Source organism: Hippopotamus amphibius, chromosome 9 (assembly GCF_030028045.1).
Source record: "Hippopotamus amphibius kiboko isolate mHipAmp2 chromosome 9, mHipAmp2.hap2, whole genome shotgun sequence".
Classification (NCBI taxonomy): domain Eukaryota; kingdom Metazoa; phylum Chordata; class Mammalia; order Artiodactyla; family Hippopotamidae; genus Hippopotamus; species Hippopotamus amphibius.
The window spans coordinates 26021155-26047432 of record NC_080194.1 but is presented as its reverse complement, the minus strand read 5'-3'; the positions used below and the strand labels follow the sequence as shown (position 1 = coordinate 26047432).

The 26278-nt window shown below is 38.0% G+C and overlaps 1 protein-coding gene across 4 annotated transcripts in view; it reads right to left on the bottom strand.

Moving 5' to 3' along the window:
• Window positions 1–2064: 2064 nt before the first annotated feature.
• TSG101 (tumor susceptibility 101) overlaps window positions 2065–26278 on the bottom strand; it is a 45500-nt gene continuing 21286 nt past the window's right edge. For 3 of the 4 annotated variants that reach the window (XM_057747970.1, XM_057747971.1, XM_057747972.1), the window contains 5 exons: window positions 24794–24860; window positions 20213–20304; window positions 5164–5366; window positions 3678–3917; window positions 2065–2407 (listed from right to left, as the gene is read on the bottom strand). In XM_057747970.1, the coding sequence (XP_057603953.1) occupies window positions 2318–2407; window positions 3678–3917; window positions 5164–5366; window positions 20213–20304; window positions 24794–24860 (692 nt within the window). In that variant the 3' untranslated portion in view covers window positions 2065–2317. The remainder of the gene's footprint in view (window positions 2408–3677; window positions 3918–5163; window positions 5367–20212; window positions 20305–24793; window positions 24861–26278) is intronic. The other variant, XM_057747973.1, reaches the window with a different exon arrangement.

The window sequence follows — 26278 nt, the reverse complement described above, 5'->3', positions numbered from 1 at the left end:
CATTCTGAGTTGTTCTCTAACAAATTCAGTTAGGTCCAATGAAGAGACCTAAGAAAGAAGCACTGGTCACAAAAGTGTTAGAAGTCATTCTCCTGGGGAGGGGCAAGTTGGGGCCTGGGTAAGATCCCTCTGCTAGTTTGAATGGGAGAGCGTAAAGTAAAAGGGAATTAAATCACTGGGAGTAAAGTCATAGGAATTTTGAAGTGGTTCCCTGATAAGAAGTGGTTCCCTGATAAGAAGTGGTTTGGGGCCAAGGAGATAGGAAAAGGAGGGTGGGTCCCAGCAACATGGCAAGAGGTTGGGGCCTATGTGGAAAGATGGCAGATGAATCTGAACAGTAAATATGTCTAGTCATCAGTTTTAAATTGCTCTTTCCTGGTGGTCTTCTTTTCTGCCACAATTCATGCTACAAATCTGTTAAATACTCATTCATCCAGCAACTGTTGTTTCTCATATTGCAGACTTTGTTAGAAGAAAAGAAAAAGGAATAATTTTTTTTTTTTTTTTTTTTGTGGCACACGGGCTTAGTTGCTCCGCGGCATGTGGGATCTTCCTGGAGCAGGGATCGAACCCGTGACCTCTGCATTGGCAGGCGGATTCTTAACCACTGCGCCACCTAGGAAGCCCTAAAAAGGAATAATTTTTAAGTCTTTACTTTCAGGGCCACTATTGAATAAATGAAGAATATACTTTAGTGTTCCATGTATCCTGGGAGAGAATGGTATTACAGCCCTCATAAAGGTAAAGCTGACCCCTGCAGAGGAGGCCCATTTGAAAAAGGGTGCAGAAACTCTTTGGGAAATTCAAAAGGAGCACAAGCTTTAAAATTGCTTAAAACTACCATTCTGAAGTTATCAAAATAGATAGTAGTTACAGGGTTAAATATGTCAAAATTCTGAATAAACTCAAATTCCTAAAAGTTGGAAAAAACAAAGAGGGAAGAATGACTCCTCTGTTTAGCCCTACAGCTCTATTATTTAGAATCCAAATGTTGGGATGATACTTATTTTTTATAATTCCTAAGTGACTGCATCAAATAAGGTGTTTTGGTACCTCGGACATACCAGTACTTGCCTTGCATTTTATATACAGTTGCCATTTGGTCCAAAAGAATGTACGATGTGTGTTTACTGTGTGTAGAAACTGTGATTCTTTTCATCATGTATATGCTAATTCTTTCATTCTGGCTGGCTGAGACATATTCATTTATATGCTATAAAAAAGCTGTAACTTCTTTTACCATGTAAAAATAAAAGTATGTATACACAAAAATAACTCATTTAAATGTTAGCTTCGAACCTAACACTAAATTAAACCATGCTAGTTTTTATTCTGATAATTTTTACAAGTAGATTTTCATTTTTTAAGAAAAGATTTAAACTATATCAACTCTCCAGTGACGAGTAAGACCAAATTGGTCTTTCTTCTCTTGGGAGAGTAGAGAGTCGGCTGCCTGGCTCCCTAAATATCTTAAAACATCTTAAGTTAGAATGTTCACTTCTTTATAACCTCATCAACCTTCTAGCTCTCATTTTAAGAGAAAATTCTGTTCTGCTGGATGAGCTTTATAGGACATATAGATCATCGGGTGGGTGGCCACAATCTTGGCTACGAAATCACTCACCAGGAAGACTGACTTCAAATGACAGTAAATGCAGAGAGGCAGTGTACACTGTACCTTCCTCCTTAACTGTGGCCAGACCATCTTGCCTAGTTAACATAAATTCTCAGGTGTGTAGCTTGGTACTGGCCACTCCTTTCTTGATGAAAACAGTTATGGTTCTGTCAGGCCTGGAAAGGAAACACATCTAGGCAGGAACTGGTAGGAGGGTATCACCCAGGACCTCTTACAGAAAAAGTCACTCAAATCCCTCAATTTCAAATATTTGAAAATTTAGATTTCTATGTGGTATTATGTCCCATGTTGAATAGAATTCACTTTATATGCTAGAGGATAAATAATGCTAATTTTCAACTCACAATGGATATTATACTTTGCTAAATTAGCTGAGCTTCTTAGTTTCATATATTTTTCCTAAAGATGTTCATTAAAGAAGAGAAAAATTATGCAACAAATTTTATTTAGCATAGTCAGTCCCAACATTCAACACAAAAAGAGTTTACAGAGGATAGAAAGTGCATTAATAAAAGCCAGTCTTTACCAAAAGAAAACAGAAAATATATTATTGATTCAAAATATTTTACACTTGAATGATAAACTGCAATAACTTATTCTGGGCACCTACTGATATAAGAGAAAGGAAGAGAAGAAAAGAATGCTTTAGAAGAGCTCAATCTCCAGCTGGTATCAGAGAAGTCAGTAGAGGTCACTGAGACCGGCAGTCTTTCTTGCTTTCTGCATTAATGCCCTCAGCTGGAACTGTTTACGGGACAGAAGACGTACATGCTGTGAGGGAGGGAAACGTTTCAACAGTTTAGACTAGCTCTGATCCAGGCCCAGGCATGAACTATCAGACAGTTTGTAACCTAGATGGGAGCTAAGAACCTAAACTCATATCAACTTTCCTTTGGAGCCAATACTTCATTGCATGTGGCTTTTAAAACTCACTGGATTGATGCTGGCGGGTTGTGTTAAGGAAAGTAGTCTTCTGAAACCCTACAAAGGCCTTCTTCACAGGGAAAGCACCACATTGCAGGATCTGGCTCAGGAGTTCAAGCTACATCTTGAGACAACCAAGATGCCAGGGAAACTTGTATGTGATCCTAACAAAAGTTACAAAAAACTTTCGTAACTGTGACAGTCTCCACTTGGCTAAAAAAGGAGAAGGGCAGGGATGAGTAGCACAAGGCCAGCTTTTGTCCAGTGCCTAGCAGATAGCATACCTCTTTTGCCTCTGCAAGTGTATCCTTCCCTAGGCTATGCCACCCAAGCAGGGGACATTCTATAGAAAGGGAGTCCTCTCCCACCTATTCATGTGCTTGCACCAGGTCTGAGAGTGGTTTGGCCACGCTCTCATAGTGAGATAGGCAAGATCAGCAAGCAGCCTGACCAGCCTCGCACGTACACTGAAGCATCAGCAGCAGCGGTACTGAACATCCAAAGGGTGGCTGCTAGTATTCCTAAAGCCTTGCTATGCTCTTCATGACCCAACAGAGAGCAGTAGCCAAATCTGGCTTCCAGATCTTCATATTTGTACAACAGTATTAAGCCCGGAAAAAGCTTCATTCAAAAGGGCTCTATTACCAACAGGGCAAGTCCAATACTTTGAAAGGCTGTTTGATCTGGGAAAACAGGTATTGAACTATGCAAGTCGAAGAAAATTAACAGAGAAAACAAAAAACAATAAGGATAGGGCAGTCAGTGATCTCAATTTAGATGGTGTGACCTGAAAGAATCAATGGAAATCTGACCGTGCGTCATGATCCACCCGGCACAGTCGTGAGAGAGACAAGTTACACTCAGCTGGATGCTGCCTTGGGGGGTGGGGAACTGCAGCCACCAGCCCACTTTTCTTCCCCTGCTCAGGTGATCCTCGCCCTCTCTGTAGGTGGGAGGACACTGCTCTCAGCTATTTATCTCACTTCTTCCCTTTTGGAAAGACAAAGAATTTTAACCCATTGCCTACAGAGAAACCCTCTTGATCTGTGGTTTTCAAGGTCAGTGTCTCTAAAACACAAGTTCCAAAACCCTGGAAAGCAGAGTGAGGAAGACATACCTTCAGGAAGACGTCCAGGTCTATTACTCCCCGCCTCAAGGCTTCTCCCAGGTAAAAGATAGTGTCTTCAATAGCATTTTCTTCTGCATACAGATTTAGGATCTGTTTGTATAGTGGGGCTGTGGGAATGATAACTTCATCAATATCATTGTTTTCAGACTGATTTTCCATTTTCTCCAGAGCAGAACTGAGTTCTTCATCCTTCTTTCTCAAAAGTTCTATGTTTTTATCAACCTCAGCCTGAAAACAGAATAGTCCAAGCATGATGATTTTATACTAATTGTAATTATCTGCTTGTCAGACACCTACAATTCAACTTCACAGAAACAGACTTGCTAATAAAACAATGCTTAAACAACTTGTGGGTGAGATTCATGTACCACATTAGTCAAAGTTAGAGAAAAGGTGTGCTCTAACATGCTGAGTGAACACAGGAGATGCTGAGCTGAGCACTTTTGGTGGCAGTGATAACTTGTCGCTTACCAGTGACAAATGATATTGCAAACCAAGCCATCAGACAAGACACTTTCCAGCAGGAGGGTCCTTACATGAAAATCATAAAAGACGTCCTTATTTCAAAACAAGTGGGCATCTGCCTCAGAGGAATAACTTTCCCCAGTCTATACAGACGGTTTTCAACACATAAAACTCCAAATACTGAACTTTAGTCACAAAATATAGCAGGTGGTGGTTGCAGGCTCTGAATGTACTGTACTGGTGTCACTTTCCTGAACTTTTGAAAACAGCTGACTATTGAGAAGCTCACTTTACACACTAGAACCATTTTATTAATGTGTACATACAAATCACTTTCCCCAAAGCCCTCAAATACTCAATAATTCTTTACCCTTTCATCAAAAATGCAGATTTATTGGAACAAATTCTCCCTCACAGGAATGAAAGTGAAGAGTGAAGCTGGCACTCAAATTATGCTAGTGCCTCTACATCGTTAAACAGAAGAAGTCACAGGGCTGACTTACACTGATTCTTCAGGGCACAGCAGGTGATAAAAATGTGAGAAAGCTTAAGAGCTAAAAGCTGCATGTACTATGGGTTATTAAGTTAGAAGGGCTCACCCAAGATACTTTAAATATAGTTCAAACAACATTTGGAAACAAAAAAGAACTGACCCTTAAGGTTGCATCCAGGGTCTGCACATCTTTATAACGGCTTAGACCTCTCTCAGATTCCTACTTCCTGGTAACTGGTAACATCAAGCACTCAAGCCTCCTTCGGGTCAAAACATTATCCTCTGGGGTTGAAGGTGCAAGCAAAAATCCTCTGAATACATCCACTTCCCAGTCAAAGACTACATTCCAATCATAGGCTGCATTTTTTAACAAAGCTGTAAAGGAGCTATGTTCAAATGCTTAAAGGTGTGTATAATTTTCTGAACTCAACTATACCCACAATGTTCAGGGTAACCATGTACCTACAGAACACGTTGCCCTGGCTAAATAGCACAGTTCTTCAATGAGTTACTTACTACTTCTTGATCTAAACGGGTAACCATCTCTTCTAGTTTCTGGTGACCTTTTTTCAGGTCTTCCTCTGTTCGTTTCAAGGCATTGAGCTCTGCCTGGGCACGATCCATTTCCTCCTTCATCCGCCACCTCAGTTTGTCACTGACCGCTGAGATGAGGGAGGCTCGGATAGTGTCCTCGCTGATTGTGCCATCCCTACTGGGGCCTGCAGGAGAAAAAGGCAGGAACACTTGCTTATTTCCCAATCTCTTTCTATTCCTTTCAGAAGAACCACCACAGAACAAAACAAAATATGAGTCAACGCTTTCAAAGTGTGAGGAAAGAAAAATTTTATGTCACAACTTCATAAAACATAACATTTAAATCTGAGTTGATTCAGAAATACTTCCCCTGCAAGAGATTACTATTAATCCATATTTACCCACTTTCTTGGTGTACAGCCCAATTAGCTGTTTTCTCAATGAGGCAGAGGCTATACCCCTACAGATTACAATTATTCCTAAATCTCCAACAAATGGGACAACAAATTTATACCATGGTAAAACATTTGATGTGGTCAAGTCCATTCTCAGGCTTTACTGCTAAGCTAAAGGAGAAAGGAACCCACTTTAGAGGCCAGTCAGACTGAGAATGGGCAGACTACAGGTTAATATGGCTTCCCTTCTGCAAGCCTGTTACTCCTCTACCCTTTACCGAAAGAGCAGGAAAGAGCAGATGTGCAAAAAAGAATGCCATCCAAAAAATTCAAAGGCTGATAAACTATTTACTCTCAGATTCTTTACCCTTCTCTCCCAAATGTACCTTCCTGATCAGTCTTATGTAAAACTTACTCCTCAAATATTTTCTTCAAAAGGTCCTCCCTTTAACATAAGTATGGATACTCTTTAAGACTATTGATGTCCTTCAGTTAGGGTCCTAAATCAGCAAATGATAAATGGTATTTTGATTTTCAGTTATGTCTGTTGATGGAATACATGTGGGGAATTATACTTACCTTTATTGCTTGCAATGAATACAGACTTAACAAAGCATCACTTTCCACTTTGAGCTGAAAATTTTTATCACATTGATGCTGAGTTCTACTTACTAAGGGAAAAATAACTCCTTCAAGTCAGTTTGTAAGAATGTACCCAGAGTCTCACCACTCATGTTCCCATCCATTATAAGCCCCTCCCTGGTACCATGCAAAGTGCACTGTTTATAAAAGGAAACTGCACTGTCCAAACTACACTGCAGCCAGCGCCACCTGTGCTCTTGCTATTCCACACTCTGCTCTGGTCACTCCACTTTTTTAGTTTGTGATTAATAAAGTTGTTTTCTCCCAGAAGCTGGTCCACACCCAGGATACCCTGAGTGCTGTTCTGGTCTTTTGTAAATGACACTGGGAGACCCTGGTGTTCTCAGGGGTCATAAGTTTCAAAAAAAGAGCCTAAGTCTAGAGTTCTGTTGTCCCCACCCCACCCCCACCCACTTTTTCCTGTTTCCACCACAGAAGAACTTTTTTCTGACTTGGGTTCTATTCTTCTTACAAGTGAAAATGAGTAAAGACAGTGTCTCCCATGGCCAGGTTTTCCTGAGGAGTGTCCTTTGTCCATCTGTCCTAAGACACTGATTGCACATGGTAAAAGGAAGAGCCCAATACTGGACTCTCCTGCTCTTTCCTGTTACCTCCTGCTGAGGAGAGCCCAATCAGTATCCATCCTCCAGCGTTTACACACTCACACTGGCCATTAATACTTTTGACTGATTATTAACGTACAAATCCATATATTATATGCTCTTCAGAATTCACTTCTGATTTTACAAAAATATGTCAGCTTATTATTTTGTATTTCTGAGAAGCAAAACTATTAACTTTCAGACAGCGTGTGCTTTGGAATTCAGAATCGTAAAGCCAGAGGGCAACCTGAGGTCTTGTTTTTCACATCCCTGGCCTCTTAATACCTGACTTTTCCAAAGTGTTCTCATCAATGTACCAGCTACTGCATCACCTCTGGGCTCATTCCACTAAAATTTTCCTATCATTTTCTTCTCTGACCCCCTCTTTATTCACATCCTCCTGTATAGACACCGGGATGACTCTAGCAGCCTCCCCAAATTCACCACATCTCCACTCATTCTTCCTCATACCTTCGACTTCTCTTTCTTCCACTCCTGCTCCCAGTATCTCTCCTCAGTCCCCACTCCTTGCCCATCTCTCGTAGTCCTGCATACAGGCTGCCTGCCACAGCAGCCGCATTGTGCCAGATCATTAGGACTTCTAATTCCAAAGGCCTCGCCTGCCATAACCTAACCCAAATTCTCAATCCTTTGGATTCTTTCTTAAAGCCCTACGCCCTCTTTTCCCATTTTCCCACAAAGGCAAAAAAAAAATCCTCAGAACATCTTCAAAGATTGAAACCACCAGATGGGGAGTCTTCCACTCTCTTTTCCCATTTTGCTTTGGAACAAGAATCCTAACCCTTTAATTATGTGCCTGACTCCTCACCATTCAAAAGTACTCGCCTCCCTTTCTCAGCAAGACAACTTGCTTTCCTCTCAGTATGACTTAAAGACTTAGCTGTATTAAGCAAAACATTCTCTATAAGTTGTACCAATGTTTTCTTAAGTCAGTCTCCCAAGGCAATAGAAATAAAAACGAAAATAAACAAATGGGACCTAATCAAACTTACAAGCTTTTGCACAGCAAAGGAAACCATAAGCAAAGCAAAAGGACAACCTACAGAATGGGAGAAAATATTTGCAAACGATGCAACCGACAAGGGCTTAAAGTTTCCAAAATATACAAACAACTCATACAACTCAATAACGAAAAAACAACCCAATCAAAAAATGGGCAGAAGACCTACATAGGCATTTCTCCAAAGAAAACATACAGATGGCCAATAGGCACATGAAAAAGATGTTCAACACTGCTTATTATTAGAGAAATGCAAATCAAAACTACAATGAGGTACCACCTCACACCAGTCAGAATGGCCATCATTAAAAAGTCTACAAGTAACAAATGCAACCCTCCTACGCTGTTGGTGGGAATGTAAATTGGTGCAGCCACTGTGGGAAACAGGATGGAGGTTCCTCAGAAAACTAAAAATAGAATTACCATATGATCCAGCAATCCCACTCCTGGCATATATCCAGACAAAGCTATAATTCAAAAAGATACATGCACCCCTATGTTCACAGCACTATTCACAACAGCCAAAACATGAAAACAACTTAAATGTCCACCAACAGATGAATGGATAAAGAAGATGTGGTACATATACACAATGGAATACTACTCAGCCATTAAAAAAAGAATGAAATAATGGCATTTGCAGTAACATGGATACAATTAAAGATTATCATACTATGTGAAGTATGTCAGAAAGAGAAAGACAAATACCATATGATATCACTCATATGTGGAATCTAAAATAATGACACAAATGAACCTATCTATGAATCAGAAACAGAATCAGGGACATAGAGAATAAACTGATGGTTGCCAAGGGGGAGGGGAGTGGGAGAGGAATGGATTGGGAGTTTGGGATTAGCAGATGCAAACTGGTATATATAGAATGGATAAACAACAAGGTCCTACTGTACAGCACAGGGAACTATATTCAAAATCCTGTGATAAACCATAATGGAAAAGAATATGAAAAAGAATGTATGTGTATGTATTTTTATATATGTACAAATAACTGAGTCACTTTGCTATATAGCAGAAATTAACACATTGTAAATCAACTATAATTCAGACTAAAAAAAAAAGTGGCTTAGCTGTTTATAAGGACAGGATTTAGGCCAAATCAAAATCTCTGGTTTCTTATATTGCACTATTAAGTCCTAAGTGAGCACAAAAAGGGATAATTTCTACTAGAGTTTAGAATTTTGTGCCCGAAGGATGATTTACAAAATAATGACTGCTGGAAATGGTATCTCACTAAGTCCCCATTTTATGATAAAGATGCATTAACAACAGGAATTGTAACACGTGTTTCTAAAAGAACTTCCTTATTCTATATGAAATGTTACTATGATTCCCACGAGATAGGGCAAACCTTCTCCCCGAGATTGGGGAATGCAAATTATATGAATATGGTTAGGCGTTCAAATGTGTGGTCAATCATATGCAGCAATCAGTGTCCCACTTACCTGTGCAGACACTATCTGAAATAATACAAGCTTAAGGGTCTTTTTATAACTAGTCTGGATTTTTCACACACAAACATATTAACAAACTTTGTTAAAATTATTACATTAAAATAAATCAAGGGACTTCCCTGGTGGCGCAGAGGTTAAGACTCCACGCTCCCAATGCAGGGGGCCCAGGTTCGATCCCTGATCAGGGAACTAGATCCCACATGCATGCCGCAACTAAGAGTTCACATGCCACAACTAAGAAGCCTGCGAACTGCAACTAAGGAGCACATGTGCCGCAATTAAGGAGCCTGCTGGCCACCACTGAAGAGCACATGTGCTGCAACTAACACCCAGCACAACCAAATAAATAAATAAATAAAATATTAAAAATAAATAAAATGCGGGAATATGTGTATAAAAACAGATGATTGAACTTGGTGTACCCCCCAAAAAATAATAAATAAATAAAAAATAGAGACATAAACAAAAATAAATAAATAAATAAAATAATCAAGTTATACTGATGCTAAATTTTCAAATCCCAATTTTAAAAAAAACATTTAAATCCTGGAATTTACAGTGTTTCTCTTATAAAATACGTTAAGGCAAATGCTACCATACAGGACCAAATAAGTCCTTCCAAGTCTCCAGCTAAAGCCATTAACATTCAAAATGGGAATCAAGCTGAGGCGGCAGTCACCTTTCTATAAAGGTCACAGTTCACCCAAGGAGGCTAGAAATGCCAAGGTTAGACCTAGTTCTCTCCTCTTATCACACAGACCTTATACAGTATATCTGAACACTTTAAATCCATCTACTTTCTAAAAAGAAGAAACCAATTGCAATTAAGACCTGAAATGTGAATACCAAGAGAAAAACCCAGGTTAAAGTTCAAAATTGAATGAACCATGACACTTTAAGAGATTTTTTAACATAAACAAATAAGAAAAAAGTTTGGTAGACGATTCTTTTCTTCTTCTTGATCACTTTTCAAACAAAAAAATCTTCTTTTCCTCAAATGTTTTAAGAGAAATTTTAATATTCTTTATACCTGCTATAACGAGCCTTGGAGTAACAAGAGTTTGTGGCAAACTGCCACACCTCAGGTCCCCACACATGGTTGACCTTTACTCATGCAGAGTCGGATTTCAGAAGTGCCCTTCTGCAACTGCAGATTAGCAGCAACTGAAAGGGTAACACAGATTTTGAGAAACAATTTTGAACAAAACATCATTTAAATGTCAGATAGGATCCAATCACTAAACTTAATCCTTAGAAAATAAGACAATTTTTCCACTGTTAGGAAACCAATACTCAATGGATCTGATAATTCAATGAATGATTTAGGCCAGTATCTTCAGAGTGCACTGGTATACACTATCTGATTTAAAACCATCTTTAAACACTTAAAGATAACCAGTTTTATTTATTTGCTAACAATACTTACTGATGATCATTACTTCCTATGACTCAAAAAGGAGCTCATTTATATTAGAGAAAGAATCCATGGTAACCCCAAAGAAAAATGCAAAATAACTAAACAGTAACTTTTCTGACCTTACCTCTAACCAGCAAAAGTGAATCACTTGCCCCCCACGCCCAGCATTTTTACTTCCTGATGTTACTTGCTCAAGACCCACATAATGGTCTTCAGCTGGGCATCTGTGCTACAGAGCAAACTATGGAGCCTAAGCAATCTGAAATGCAAGCTTATTCACCATCTACTCAGAAACTGGGTCAAACCTATGTGGATCACTGGATCAAGCCCGTATTATTTCCTTTCATAATAAAAACAAAAAAAACAAGTCAATTTCTGAAACAGGAGAAACATTTCAAACAATTATATGAACAAAGTCATTCTGATTCGTGCTATTAAACACAAATCAGACAAATTCATTAAGCTGCTTACAAAAGCCTTTTATTTATAGTCTATGGATATATAAGCTTCTAATACTTCTGGCCAGGCTCTGGGCAGGCTATGGAACTTTCTTCCAAATAAATCAGGGGACCTCAATTTATCTTTTAAACATTATTAAACACATTAGTTTATTTAAACTTTAAAGTTTCTATAACCACAGTCAATGAGAAAAGAAAAACAGCAGGTTTATACTTCTTGAAAATAAACATACAGCACAAAGAAAGATTTAAATTAATTTACATAAGAATTCAAGTTTTCAAAAGTGGAGGTTAAGTAAAGACCTTATTAAAATAGGATACCAAAGTAGTAACTACTTCAAAAAAGAAATGGTGCTACAAAATCATTCAGCTGTCATAATCATGAAAGATGCTACTAGCAGGCTTAAGCACAAGAGCCAATTAATCTGAAGGACAGATTCCATCCTTTTAAAAAAGGGTCAGAATCAAAGTCATTCCTTAAAATTATGTTGTGAAAGAGAACAATTTAAGAATCTACAATGTTAAAGAACAAAACCAGAGATATTATGCTCCCTGATTTTAAACTATACTACAAAGCTTTTTGGTAATCAAAACAGTATGGTACTGGCATAAAAACAGACACATAGATCAATGGGACAGAACAGAGTGCCCAGAAATAAACCCACACTTGTATGGTCAATTGATATACGACAATGGAGGCAAGAATACAGAACGGGGAAAAGACGGCCTCCTCAATAAATGGTTTTGGGAAAACTGGGCTTTCTCACACTATATACAAAAATAAACTCAAAATGGATTAAACTTAAATGTAAGACCTGAAACCTTAAGACTCCTAGAAGAAAACATAGGCAGTACTAAGGATGTAATGTACAACATGGTTAATATAATTAACACTGCTATATGTTATATAGGAAAGGTGTTAAGAGTAAATCCTAAAGAGTTCTCATCAAAAAGAAAAAATATTTTTTTCTTTTGTATCTGTAAAGATGACAGATGTTCACTAAACTTACTGGGGTAATCATTTCATGATGTATGTAAGTCAAATCATTAAGCTGTACACCTTAAACTTACACAGAGCTATATGTCAATTATATCTCAATACAACCATAAGTAAAAAAAAAAAAAAAAAAAAAAAAGACAGAAAAAAAGAAAACATAGGGAGTACTCTGACACTGGTCCTAATATTTTTTTGGATATGTCTCCTCAGGCAGAGGAAACAAAAGCAAAACAAACAAACAAAAAAAACAAAAACAAACAAAAAAACCAAGTGGGAGACTACATCAAACTAAAAAATCTTTTGACCAGCAAAGGAAACTATCAACAAAACGAAAAGGCAGCCTACTGAATAGGAGAAGATACCTGCAAAAAAGATAGCTGATAAGGGGTTAATCTCCAAAATATACAAAGAACTCATAAAACTCAACATCAAAAAAAAACCACACAACATGATTAAAAAATGGGCGGAGGACCCGAATAGACAGTTTTCTAAAGGCATACAGGCACATGAAAAGATGGTCAACATCACTAATAATCAGGGAAATGCAATCAAGACCACAATGAGATATTACCTCACACCTATCAGAATGGCTATTATCAAAAAGAAAACAAATAGCAAGTGTTTGTGAGGATGTAGAGAAAAGGGAACCCTCGTACACTGCTAGTAGGAATGCAAATTGGTGCAGCCACTATGGAAAACAGTATGGGGGTTCCTCAAAAAATTAAAAATAAAACTACCATATGACCCAGCATTTCCACTTCTAGGTATTTTTCTGAAGAAAGCAAAAACACTAATTCAAAAAGACAGGGGACTTTCCTGGTAGCACAGTGGTTAAGACTCCACACTCCCAATGTGGGAGGCCCAGGTTTGATCCCTGGTCGGGGAACTGGATCCCACATGCATGCTGCAACTAAGAGTTCACATACCATAACTGAGGAGCCAGTGAGCCGCAACTAAGGAGCGTGCCTACTGCAACAAAGGACCCCACGTGCCATAACTAAAGAGCCCACCTGCCACAACTGGGGAACCCACATGCTGCAACTAAGACCCAGTACAACAAAATAAATAAATAAATATTATATATATATATATATATATATATATATATATATACACACATATATATATGCACCCCTATGTATTGCAGCATTATTTACAATACCCAAGATACAGAAGCAACCTAATGTCCATCAACAGATGAATGGATACCCCTTCTCAGCACATGTGACCACATCCTCTGTCCCCACACTGGTCCAAGCCACCGTCTCAGACCTGGATTCTTGCAGTGGCCTCCTGGGGCAGGGGGGTGGGGGGTGGGGTCTGTTGCCACCCTTCTTCCCTCCTGGGGTCTGGCACAGAGGCATCTCTTAAAACATCAATCAGATCAGATCATTCCTCTGCTCAAAGCCTGCCTGTGGCTCCCCAGCTCACGTAGAAGAAAAGCCATAGGCCTTCCCCTGACCCTCAAGGACTTACCTGAGCCAGCCCTATTTCCTCTCTGACCCCATCTCTTTGTGCACCCCTCGCTCACACCATTGGCTTTGCTGTTCCTTGAACCACAGAAAAACTCCCACCTTAAAGGATAAGGCACAGAAGCCTTTTTCCAGTCTTGGAGAGAACTCTTCAGGAGGAGAGAATAGCAGTGAACATATCTCCAGGTCACCATCCAAGCGAGCAAAGCACGGATGGCTCTGATACAGCAAACCAGTGGGTCTGCTGCTCAAGGAGTGGCAGGAGGCCAGTGGTGCGAGCAAGGTGGCTGTAGATGAGGTGAGAACAGGAGGCAGTCCTCACCCTCCTCACCCTCACAGGTCTTCCTGTGCCCCTCTTTTGTTTGAATGTTCCTAGGTAGCATTTCTCTCTACCTGACGCATTGAATATTACGCTATAAGTTTGTTTTCTGTCTTCCTCCATTGGAATGTAAACTCCATGAAGGCAGGAAGTTAGTGTTGTTCCTGGTGGGGTTCTTTCTCCTGGCATGTAGCAAGCACTCAGTAAATACATATTGAATGATTAAATGAATAAACAAATAACTAAAAAGACAAATAGATGAATGGATAAAGAAAATGTGGTATGTATGTGTGTATATGCATGTGTGTGATGTACTGATAGTACACCCTCTGAAAAACTTCATAAAGAAGCCAATCTGTCCACTGACTTTCTTCACACATATATTCATGACATGTGGAGGTTTCACTGAGTGGTACCACACTTTTCTGGATACCACACTGGACCACACTCTAGTAATATTCATGAACATTTGCTTGATAAATCTTTCTTAATTTGGATTATAATATCAAACAACTTCATCACTCCTAGATCACTGCCACCTGGGTGTACCACCAGCACATCAGGATCTGACATACAGTGCTATGCATGCATCAAGGTGGAAGTGACTGATCCCACATCATGCTACTCTATCCAATAGAGTTTGGCATTCTCCATGGGAATGCCCAGCTGGGGACCAAAGCTTCTCTTGAATGCCCATTTTTCAGCTCTGAAAACACATAGATGACCACACATCCATATCTGTGTCTGCTTTTTTCTGGCACCTGCTATTAAGAGAACAAAAAAGTGGGACTTCCCTGGTGGCACAGTGGTTAAGAATCTGCCTGCCGATGCAGGGGACATGGGTTTGATCCCTGGTCCAGGAAGATCCTACATGCCACAGAGCAACTAAGCCTGTGCACCACAACTACTGAGCCTGCGCACCTAGAGCCCGTGTTCCACAATAAGAGAAGCCACCGCAGTGAGAAGCCCGCCCACCGCAACAAAGAGCAGCCCCTGCTCGCTGCAACTAGAGAAAGCCTGCGCACAGCAATAAAGACCCAACGCAGCCAATAAATAAATTTTTTTTAAAAAAAGAGAAAACAAAAAAGTACTAATGTTGTCTCCTCAAGTCATTCTTTATAACTTGGTGGTGGTCAAGTAGTTTTAAACCCTTAAAATCAGTTCAAGTTCTCTTAGAGTTTTGGCAATGCCAACTTGGTAAAAGTTATATGCCCAATCCTAACAAAAATGTTTCACTCTTAAGAAACATACTTGAATCTGAAGAAACAGAAATTTAAGTTTTTAAGTTTTCTAGATATCGAGAAAAGATTACCTTCCTTCTGATGCTTTTGTTGATAAATAATGCCTGCAATGGGCAGAAAAATCTTAGGAAAATTGTCCAAAATCCACATCTTTTCCCGTTGATCTTCCAGTAGAAAATGTTTTTGGTAGTCACTTGCAAAGATGGTATACAAAAAATACACCTGGTCTTACAGTAACTTCAAGGAAGAACGTACTGAGTCAAAAATTATCTGCACTCTGTCTAAAGAATTTATTTTCATTAACTTTTAGAAAAGACAAAAAATATCATTTTCAACACAGTCTCCTTGCTTTTCAATACACTTAGTCCATCTGTCAACAAGCTTTCATATTCCCTCATTAAAAAATGTTTTAGGCTGAGCTGCAAGCCATGAATGCACCACTATCTTCACTTCTTCACCAGAAGTGAATCTTTGTCCTTGTAGGGCGGCTTTCAGGGGACCAAAGGAGCAAGATCAGGACTTTAACACCTCAAAATGTTTTTTGCAGATTGTCGACAGTGTGGGCAGAAGTGTGCGGATGTGCACACCCTCAGACCACCAAAAACGAATCACTGCACACTGCTCTTCTTTCATGCAAGTCACAAGTGGGGCATCCATTTTTGCTCACACTGCAGTTACAAATGAACTGATGTAACATGTTCACACCTGCACAGCAGTGACCGGGGAGACAGCAGCCTTAAACAGAAAGTGCTGATAAGACACTGCAGCCAACAGAAGTTTTAATGTAACTGGAGTGCGGATAATTTTTGACTCACCCTTATAAGTTACAGATCACAACTTTTCCCTCATTAAATAATACAGGTGAATTAAAATATCACTACAGTTGCCCACACCTGATGGAAAAGAACCATCAACAGCTTTTTCATTATTCAATAGCTGCCGTCACTGCTTAGTCAATGCCCTCAGTGAGCACTTCACTTTCATGAAGGTGGTTTTAAAAGTCAGGTTAGGCAGGAAGCTGTCTGCTAGGTAACAAAAAAGCTATAAAAGGAGATGACAAGATAAATTCTCTGATTTTCTTTCAAATGTTGTTGTTCAAAATCTACATGTAATGGAATCAGAAAGAGCTGTTTTAAGTCCCATGATCTGCATCAATCCTGTCTTCTGCACTATTTCAGAAGAGATTGCTATAAAGAATGTGATCTTTATTACTACTTCTTTTTTTCTTTTTTTGACCACACTGTGTGGCATGTGAGATCTTGGGATCTTAGTTCCCCAACCAGGGATCGAACCCACTCCCCCTGCAGTGGAAGGGTGGAGTCTTAACCACTGTACCACCAGGGAAGTCACCTCTATTATTTCACCTCTATTAGTTCTTTTACTTCAATATTGTTGGAGATTGTTAAAAATCAACACTTGCACAGGCATCCCCATCAATACTAAGACGTGAGTTAACTAATGATATCTTAAAATAGGTGTTTGTTTTACATCATAAAATCAAAATCTTTAAAGTGAAACTATCAAGTTCCAGAAAAGATAAATAACCATATTCATTCTTCCTCATGGCCTTAGTAGCAGAGAGAATAACAGCACAAATCCTGACGGGCACTGACAGACTGAGAAAATGCTGATTACCTGTGAACTCTAATATTCAAATGATACTTTTATGTTTTTGCTCTCCTTTATGACAGTTTTGAAGTTCTACAGTGTTTTGCACAATATACTACTAAAATATGAAAAAAATCAAGTAGGCAAGCAACAAAGGGTAGAAAAACAATATACATTAAAGGATATCCTAGATTATCATAAATGATAATTTGTTTCTAGCCTTTCTAAGAAAGTACTTTAAAAAATACAATAAAATATTAATTGCTCTGACAATGTGTTTTAAAAACAAACATTAGATTTGATTTAAAATATAGCATTTTCCCCTATTCATATCTTTTTTATGTATGGATATCTATTTTAAGCTATAAAATGCTTCATAGCTATTATACTGAAATGAGTTAACACATAAAAGATCTTTAGAAACTGAGGCTCTCCACAAATCAAGTACTATAATCTCAATGAGAAGCAGTGTAACAAATAACACTATTCCTGTTTCACTGATGATGCCTGAGCCCAGATGGAGAACCTAGCAAGATTTAGTGTGTTTTGCGTATGGATTAAAGATCTCTCATCATCAGGTTTCTAACTGAAGCATTTAAATTACATTGTAAAAAAAAAAAAAAAAAAAGCTATATTACAGAAGGATGAGAACATTTTTAAAAAGCAAAACCACTGCCACTAGAATCTCAATAACTACTAGGATGAGTCAAAAATTATCCGCACTCTGGTTATATTAAAACTTCTGTAAATTCTACAGCCAGAGTGCGGATAATTTTTTGACTCACCCTGGTAGAATGTATCAATGACAAAAACAGCTGAAGAAAATGCTCTTTCTGAGGGGAGAGGGGATATTTACAACAGGTCTCAGGATGCTTACAATTTATCAGAAAATGTAACAAAAAGTAAACTTTGCATGATTCTACATTCAGACACTCAGCAAAATATTTAGATGAACTTCTATATCTCAAGCACTGTTCTAGATGTTGGGCATGTGTATATATGTGTGCAGGGTTGGTGGTAGGAGTAGACTGGTCAGGGTAGGCCTGACCATTCCACACAAAGGAAACAGGTAATAGACAAATCCTACAACAGAAGAGTAGGAGATGAGGTCAGAGAAGTAACAGGGGGAAGAAGGCAGGATCACGAAGGGCCTTCTAAGCCTCATAAATTTGGATTGAACACTGAGTGAAATGGGAAGACTTGCAAGGTTTTGAGTAGAGGAGTGATATTTATTTATCTTTTAAAAGGATCATTCTGGCTGTTGTGTTAAAAATAGATGTAAGGGCTAAGGATAGAAGAAGGCTTTTTAGGGGACTTTTGAAGTAAATTAGATGAGAGATAACGGTGACTTGGATCAGCACTGGATATGATCAAATTCTAGATGTATTTTGAAGATAATAGGTTCTTGATGAAGAAACAAGGATGACACCAAAGTTAGAGTACTGAGTAGGTACCACTGGGGGTGGGAAAGCAGCGTAGAAAGATCGAGAGTTTAATTTTGGTCCCATTGAGTTTGAAATGTCTATTAAATATCCAAATGGAGATACTGAGAAGGCAGTTGGATATAAGAATCTGGAATTCTGGAGAGTGGTGTAAGCTGGAAACAAACTTGGGAACTGTGGACACAGAAATGATATTTAAAGCTATGAGATTGGTCACCAGGAGACTGAGTAGAGAATGCCAAGGAATGAGCCAGGGGGCATTTCAATATTAAGAAAAGGAGGGACTAATAAAGGAGAGTACCAGTGAGACAGGAGGAAAAACAAGTGAATCTGGGGTCTTAGAAAGCAAGAGAGGAAAGTGCATCAAGGAGGGAGTAACTAACTGTGTCAAATGCTGCTGGCAGGTCAAGTAAGTGGAGACTATTTAACTGGCCATTGGATTTAACATCATAAAAGTCAATGGTGACCTTGAGAGAAGCAGCTTTAGTGGAAGGACATGAAGGAAATCCCATATGGACGGGTTCAAGAGTGAAAGGGAGAGGAATTGAAGATAATGAGTACAGATAGATGTTTCAATGAGTTTTGCTGTAGAGGGGAATGAAGACATGGAATAGTGGTGGCAGGGAAAGTGAAATTAAGAGGAGGATTTTTAAAGGTTTTAGGGGCATATTTTTGGGTGCTGATGAGAGCAACTGAGTAGAGAATAAAAATTGATCATGAGAGGGAAAACTGCTGAAATGATGTCCCTGAGTAAATTAGAGAGGATAAAACCTAGTGGGTAGGCAGTGGTTACGAATCTGCCTGCCAACGCAGGGGACACAGGTTTGAGCCCTGGTCCCGGAAGATCCCACATGCCGCGGAGCAACTAAACCCGTGCGCCACAACTACTAAGCCTGTGCTCTAGAGCCCTCAAGCCACAACAACTAAGCCCTCGTGCCTAGAGCCCATGCTCCATAACAAGAGAAGCCACTGCAATGAGAAGCCCATGCACCACAATGAAGAGTAGCCCCCACTCAGCACAACTAGAGAAAGCCTGTGCACAGCAACGAAGACCCAAAGCAGCCAAAAATAAATAAATTTATTTATTTATTTATTTAAAAAAAAAGAAAAAAAACCAACTTAGTGGGTAGAAGCAATGATCTATGGTAACAGGGAGAAGGCAGATATGGTGGTACAGGTGGTGACAGATAGTCATGTAGTGGGGTGGGAGTCTACAGAAGTTCTTGTATTGCTTTTATTTCCTCACTTGAAGAAAATTACATTTCAGGTACCTCTACTAATAAGCAACATAAAAAAGCAAGCACTACTGGTCTGCAATAATATGTCTTACTTGATTCAATCATATTTCCCAATGGTGCTTTCTTCTAAAGACGCTCATCTGTTTGTACATATAACCAGGCTAGGAAAACCTAAGTATCTATTAATAGTTCAACACATATAACGTTCATCAATAAAAATATGTGAAACACAGGAAAGAGTGGTAAGAGTCAATCATTTATTTTTATGCACTGGTAGAAGGCTCATTTATATGATGATAAATCACTTCAATTTTTAGAGTATAGGGCACTGACCATTAACAGTTTTTGCTTTAAGAAGAAAGAGTATTCTCACATTTCACATGTAAAAGTGAAATGGGGGAGGGGTGATAAAACTGATGATGTTTAAGGGCACATATTTGTAATGAGCAGTAAGCAAGCCATAGAGCTCTAATGTACAGTATAATAGATACAGACAATAATACTGTATGATAATTATGTAGTGTAATAAATACAGCTATAATGCAATCATATTACAATATATAAATCTGTCAAAGTTAACACACTGTACTCATACAGTGTTATACTGTCAACCTTATTCAATAAAAAACAAAAGTGAAATGCACTTTTCACAACAGGAGACTCTGACTTTCCTTATGTGGAGAAATACAATTTTGAAGGGTACTTACCAACAGTAGTCACAGGAGGCTGGGAAGGGTACTGGGAACTTGTTGTGGCAGGATACTGACCGCCAGGTGGGAAAGGACAGCCTGGGTAACCACTAGAGAAAAGAGAGAAAACATTAAATGTTAAGATGTCCCAACTCTACAGTATCTTTAAGAACCCCATTCAGGAAACTAAGCTTGATATCTCATTGTTTTACCAGTTAATGACCAGTTTCAGAGCTACAGGTGTCTATTCAAGCAAAGCTCTACAGAAATTCCATTAATGACACTGAAGTTACTCTTAAAGTAAATGATTAAAATACTCTTGCTTGGCCCTGGTTTGTTATTTTGGATGGTATTTTTTGTTTGTTTTTTTGTTTTTTCTGGCTGTGGCACGTGGGATCTTAGTTCCCTGACCAGGGATCAAACCTGTGCCCCCTACAGTGGAAGCACAGAGTCTTAACCACTGGACCACCAGGGAAATCCCTTGGCCCTGGTTATTTGAGGGTCACCTTCACAGTGGCAGAAAGCAACTCAAGTTTTTCTAAGAGCAATCCAACAGTATCAGAACTAAAAGCAACAAATATTCTGTGAGAACTTTTCCATTCTGATTTCCTAGCATACAGGGAAATAATATTTAATTTTTACCTGTGGTTCATTGATAACCTTTTTGAATATCTGATCTGAATATACTCCTCTTTAAATAAAGTTTTAAAAACTTCCTCTTCACTCTGGAAGGTTTGTGTCATTCCTGTGTTCACATCAGAGTCAGAGGAAACTTTCCTTAGAAGTATTCTCCTCCAATCTCCTATCCAACATTGTTTTATAAATATCATTTACAACATCCCTGACAAATAGTCATCTTTCTCTACTGAACACTAACTTCATCTTGACACAGTAACTTCTAATTAATGGTCCTAAATTTGCATTCCAGAAGATCACTTGCGTATTTGAAGACTTCTAACATCCCCCCCCACCCCCACTCTTCTCTTCTTCAGATGAAATATTTTAAATTCCCTCAACCATTCTTCACAGCCTTGATTTCCAGATCTAATCACTTTCCTCTGAATGATCACTAATTTGGCAGTTTCCCTGATAATGGAGAAGAAAAGTAACAGGATAATTCCTATAGCTACCTGTTACTTGCACAATCAATTTTGATGAATCCTATTTTAGCTACAACTGTCAGATCTATGACATTTGCAATTCTGATTAACATGCCTTCTATGAGTCCATTAAAATTACTGACTAAAAAGACCCAGCCCAGAGCCCCGGAGCAAGAGCTCTGAGTTCATAGTCAGTAATCCTTCTTCAAGGCAGTGGCTCAAAGATTCTCTCCTATGTGTACTACTAGTTCATACTTTATAACCTGTCACCAACAAAAAAATTTTGTATACAACTTGAGGATTAAATGTAATCATGATACTCTCTTATCTATTAGTATAAAAGTAAAATCAAAAAAGAAAAATGTTAAGCATTTCTGTTCACAATGGACACATGCTGAAGGCTACTGCATGGTACTTTTGTTCTAGTCTCTTTAGTAATGCATACTGCAATGCTGCATGGTACTTTTGTTCTAGTCTCTCTAGTAATGCATACTGCAATGCTGCAAGAAAACAATGTCAATCTTATTCAAATTCCTGAATCTACCTTTTTGAACACTCAAATAAATTTGCTCTTTTTTTTCCCGGGATTTCCTCCCATTTCGCATACCTTTACAAGGACAATCTGTGATTATACTGTTGAATTTTTCAGTAAGTGGTATAAAACTCTTCCAGGCCTACAGATATTAACTTCAGAGAACTCCCTGTCTCTTCACTTAGTTTGCTTAATTTCTCTTTCACAGTCATTCTCTATGATAAGGGTTAACAATTTTTCTTGAGTAAAAAAAAAATTGAGTAGTACTAGTTTCTATTTTTGTACATTATTACACAATTTGCCCTATGTAGGAAATCTTTTTCAAATTTTTAAGAGCCCTTTTAGACTAAGTGTATTTAAAAATAATTTGCAACACTCTTATTCATATTCCTTTTTCTTTATGTGCCCCTTCAACATTTACTATTTATTCTATTTAAGGCACTTTCTAAGTGCTTGAGGTAGGAGCTAAGATATGAATCCATCTCTTCTTCAAGATACTAATAATCAAAATAGGGCAAGATCCTTATAAACAATCCTGATAGGATAAAGAAAACAATATACACTAAATAAAAGTTCAGGAAATGTATACAGTTGATCCTTAAACAATATGGTTTTGAACTGTGCTGGTCCACTTATATGCAGATTTTTTTTCACTAAACACATACTAGACCAGTATACAATCCACAGTGGGTTGAATCCCAAGATGCGAAACCTCAAATATGACACAGAGGCCTGACTATAAAGTTATATTTGGGTTTTCACTTGCAAGGTGGGTCGACACCCCTAGCCCCCCCGACCTCCCCTGATGTTCAAGAGTCAACTGAAGTGGAAAATCAATATCAGCTAGAGGAGATGAGAGGTGGTTTGGGAGTTCTGTGATACCTAAGCTGCACCTTTATTGTCTTCATCCTCCTCTCATAACCCTATATTCTCCAGCCATATTAGAGTGTTTCCTTATTCTTTCCTGGGATTTTTTTTTTGGCTTTCACACTTTTGATTACATATAATGAGTGAGCTGAAGTTGATAACTGGTAAGTTTCCTCTGTTATAAAATGTTATTACTGTTTGCTGCACCCTCCACCTCTAAATACTTACTTTTCTTTTAAACCAGCTCCTTCATTTATGAAGCTATCTCTAAGCTCCGACCTCCAAATCAGATGTGACCTCTCCTTTAAAGCTCTGTTTATCACAGCACTTACCATTTGCTGTCTTTTCTGATATCAGAAACTGTTTTCTAATAATACATGCTTGCTAGTTCACATACCAAAACTGGAACAACTGTTCTCGACATACTTTTTAGTTTCCCTGTATACATGCAGAAGGTGCTAAATAAAACTTTCAAAAGACCTTAAAATTTGAAAGAGACCTCAGAGATCATCTAATCCAACTTTCCATAGCAAGAATAAATGCTCTCATATTCACTGTTTTAAAATAAAGACTCTTGAGTCACTGATTTACTAATTTTCCTTTCGGATAAAGGGAGAAGAGAAAGAGGTTCTGAGGCTCTTCTGCCAAGACCTTTCAGATGCAGAAAGATACAGATAGCAATTTGAATACCCTTAACTCATCAGCATGGTATAAAATTAAAAGTTACATTAAAAAAAAAAACCAAAAACCAAAATGCATCAAATCTTTGAAAAATAGCTACCTCAAAAAGGAACTTCTTATAAATAACCTCACAAAAGACACTTTAAAGGTTATGTAAGATAAGATTTACATTTCTGTCAGTATTTTCAGCCTTCATTTTTATCTAAAATAAAGTGGCTTTATTATTCAGAAGTCCATTTCCTTATTGTGCTTCTAATAACCATTCCCTATATACCCAAAGTTCCTTCTAACTAGCAACTCTTGATTATAAAGGCTTGTAATTTCAAGGCTTCAGGCAAAATTCCATTTCTAGAACTTAATCAGATAATTAAGGGCCTCAAGAAATCTAAAACTTATAACCTGCTTATATATAGCAATCATAGGAATTTTCTTTCTTGTCTCTGACAGATGTTCATCTATGTTCTCTGCTTAGCCAGCTAAATATGACAGAATACTTACTACCTTATAAAGCCGGTCCTTGAAATTAAGAAAGGCCCCCAAATAAATTATGTTTGCTAAATTTAACTTATAAGATCCTGCATATTATAGATGTACATACATATATTTACTTATGGCAGGTGTTCAGGAAATCTGGCTGCGTTTATCTGTGAGGTTCTATGAAGCTAAGAAGAGTTAGCAGGGTTAAATTTTTTTTGTTAATTCTTATCATTTCGAGTAGCTGGAAAATTTCATCTAGGCACAAGGTATATGCCAGTCTTGCATTCTAAGTTAGCCCCAAAACCACCTTTGGAAAGTACTCCGAGATTACCCCTGGAATAGGTGCACATTTAAAACATGGGTTAATGATTATATCTTATTGATTTTTCTAGTATGTATTATTCATAGACTGATTTCACTATTAGTTTAATTCACCTATGGACAATAAAGGTTGGTAGTACATGTAGTCTATGAACTGAATAAATAAATATGGGGACAAGACTGACCCCATCATATGAATCATTAGTTCATTCCCTGTAGTTTACAGAAAAGGTCAGTTTTTTAAAAAGGATATTAAAATATTTTTCTCCATGGCTGAAGTCATCATAATTAGCATTCCATTAATCTTTCACCTCTTTACACTGGATGTACAGTGTTCTTAAAAGGAAAGAAGCAAGGATTTCAAGGTCCAAAACTAATCAATATTATTGTCATTTCCCCACCCCTTCCCTCTCTGTAAACAGAATGGAGCTGCATCTCTCTAAGTGGAAAAAACTCCTTTTGAACTATGTATATACCATAAAATTTCACCAATAAACTGAGTTTTACCTTCCATTAAATTGCAACTAAATTTACTTTAATGTCCTAGTTAGCACCCATTATTTTTATTCTAGATCGAATAGAATTTCTAATACAATTATTCAAAAGATAATTTTTCATTACCTGGGATTGGGAGGGTATCCGGATGGGTATGCAGAAATTCCACTTGGCATGCCTGGCATGTAGGAAGCTAAAAATAATTTTTAACATTTTAAAATAATATGCATAGTCCTGGATATACAAGTTATCAAATAAGACATATAGCACCATCAAACCACAGCAAAATTTCATACAGTTAATTCAAATCTCAGCACCAAAACAAAACAAACACTCCAGCCATATTAGTTCTTTACTGCAACTAATAAATATCTTCAAATCACATAACTCTAAAAGTATTAAACATAAGTTATAACAACACACATGACAACTCCAACAAGGAATAACTGGCGAACAGGTCAACCTGGTCAGCTCTTCAAGTTCTCAAGGAGTCTATAACCTGAGACAGGAGCCAATCCAGTTTGGAATTTAGAGGAAGGTAATTGTGCCCTCCTCTGGTCCAAGGTCAGCTTCTTAAAAAGTGACCTTGTTATTATATCTAAGATATTTTTTGATATTTCTTGTAAGATTATGTTGACCGATTAGCACAGCTGGTTTTGTTGGATTGATTGAGGACTTCAAATTACTATAAAAAGTCCTATACAAAACTTATATTCACCTAGACTGGTTCAACAAACAAAAGCTTGGAAATATTAGGAGGAAAAAGCCTCAAATTTAGCAAGCATAAAGAATGCTTTATATATATTTTAAAGAGAACATTAATGACAGAGAACTAGTCAGTGGTGCCAAGAGGCTAACTAACATCAAGGAAGAAAAAGTTAATTTTGGCCTTAACTGGAAATGACTTATCTGAAAATCAAATTATCCTCAGTGAAATTTTTCTCACTGAATATAATGATGAATTAGCCCTTAATCCAATCAATAAATATTTTAGTGGCTTCCTGTGAAAGGCACCAGATGAAGAAAAAAAAAAAAAGAAGAAAGAAAGGAAGAAAGAATTCCTGGCCTCAAGTTGCTTATAGTCTAGTGGGGAAGAGAAACAATAATAAAAATACAGAGTGATACGGGAAGTACACTGTGATACATATGGAATCATACAGGAGGTAGCTAATTTAAATGTAGTAGGTGCGGGTGAACAAGAGTGATCTAGTAAATGAATGGTATACAAAGGCTTGAAGAAAGGTGGAACCTTCAAGAAATAAACTTTTAGAGCACATAATGCAAGTGGATGGGAGAAGTATGCTGGGCTCTGACTAAGGGCCTTAAATGTCTTTATTAGAGTTGCTGAGCTTACATCCCCAAGTATCAGTGTTCATAGTCTTTTTGTTAGGATGCCTCTATAGATGTCATAAGTAATTTTTTTCTTAAGTATAATGAAGCTAAGGTTGATGGTCAATGCTATTTCAGAAAGGGAAAAAAACCTCCCAAAATGTCACAATTGCTAATCTCATAAAACATTTCTTCTTCCTGGGCCAAAACACAGTTGATCTTTATGAACATCAAAAGATGAGGCCACTATTAAGTGTCAGCAAGATGTACAGTCAATTACTA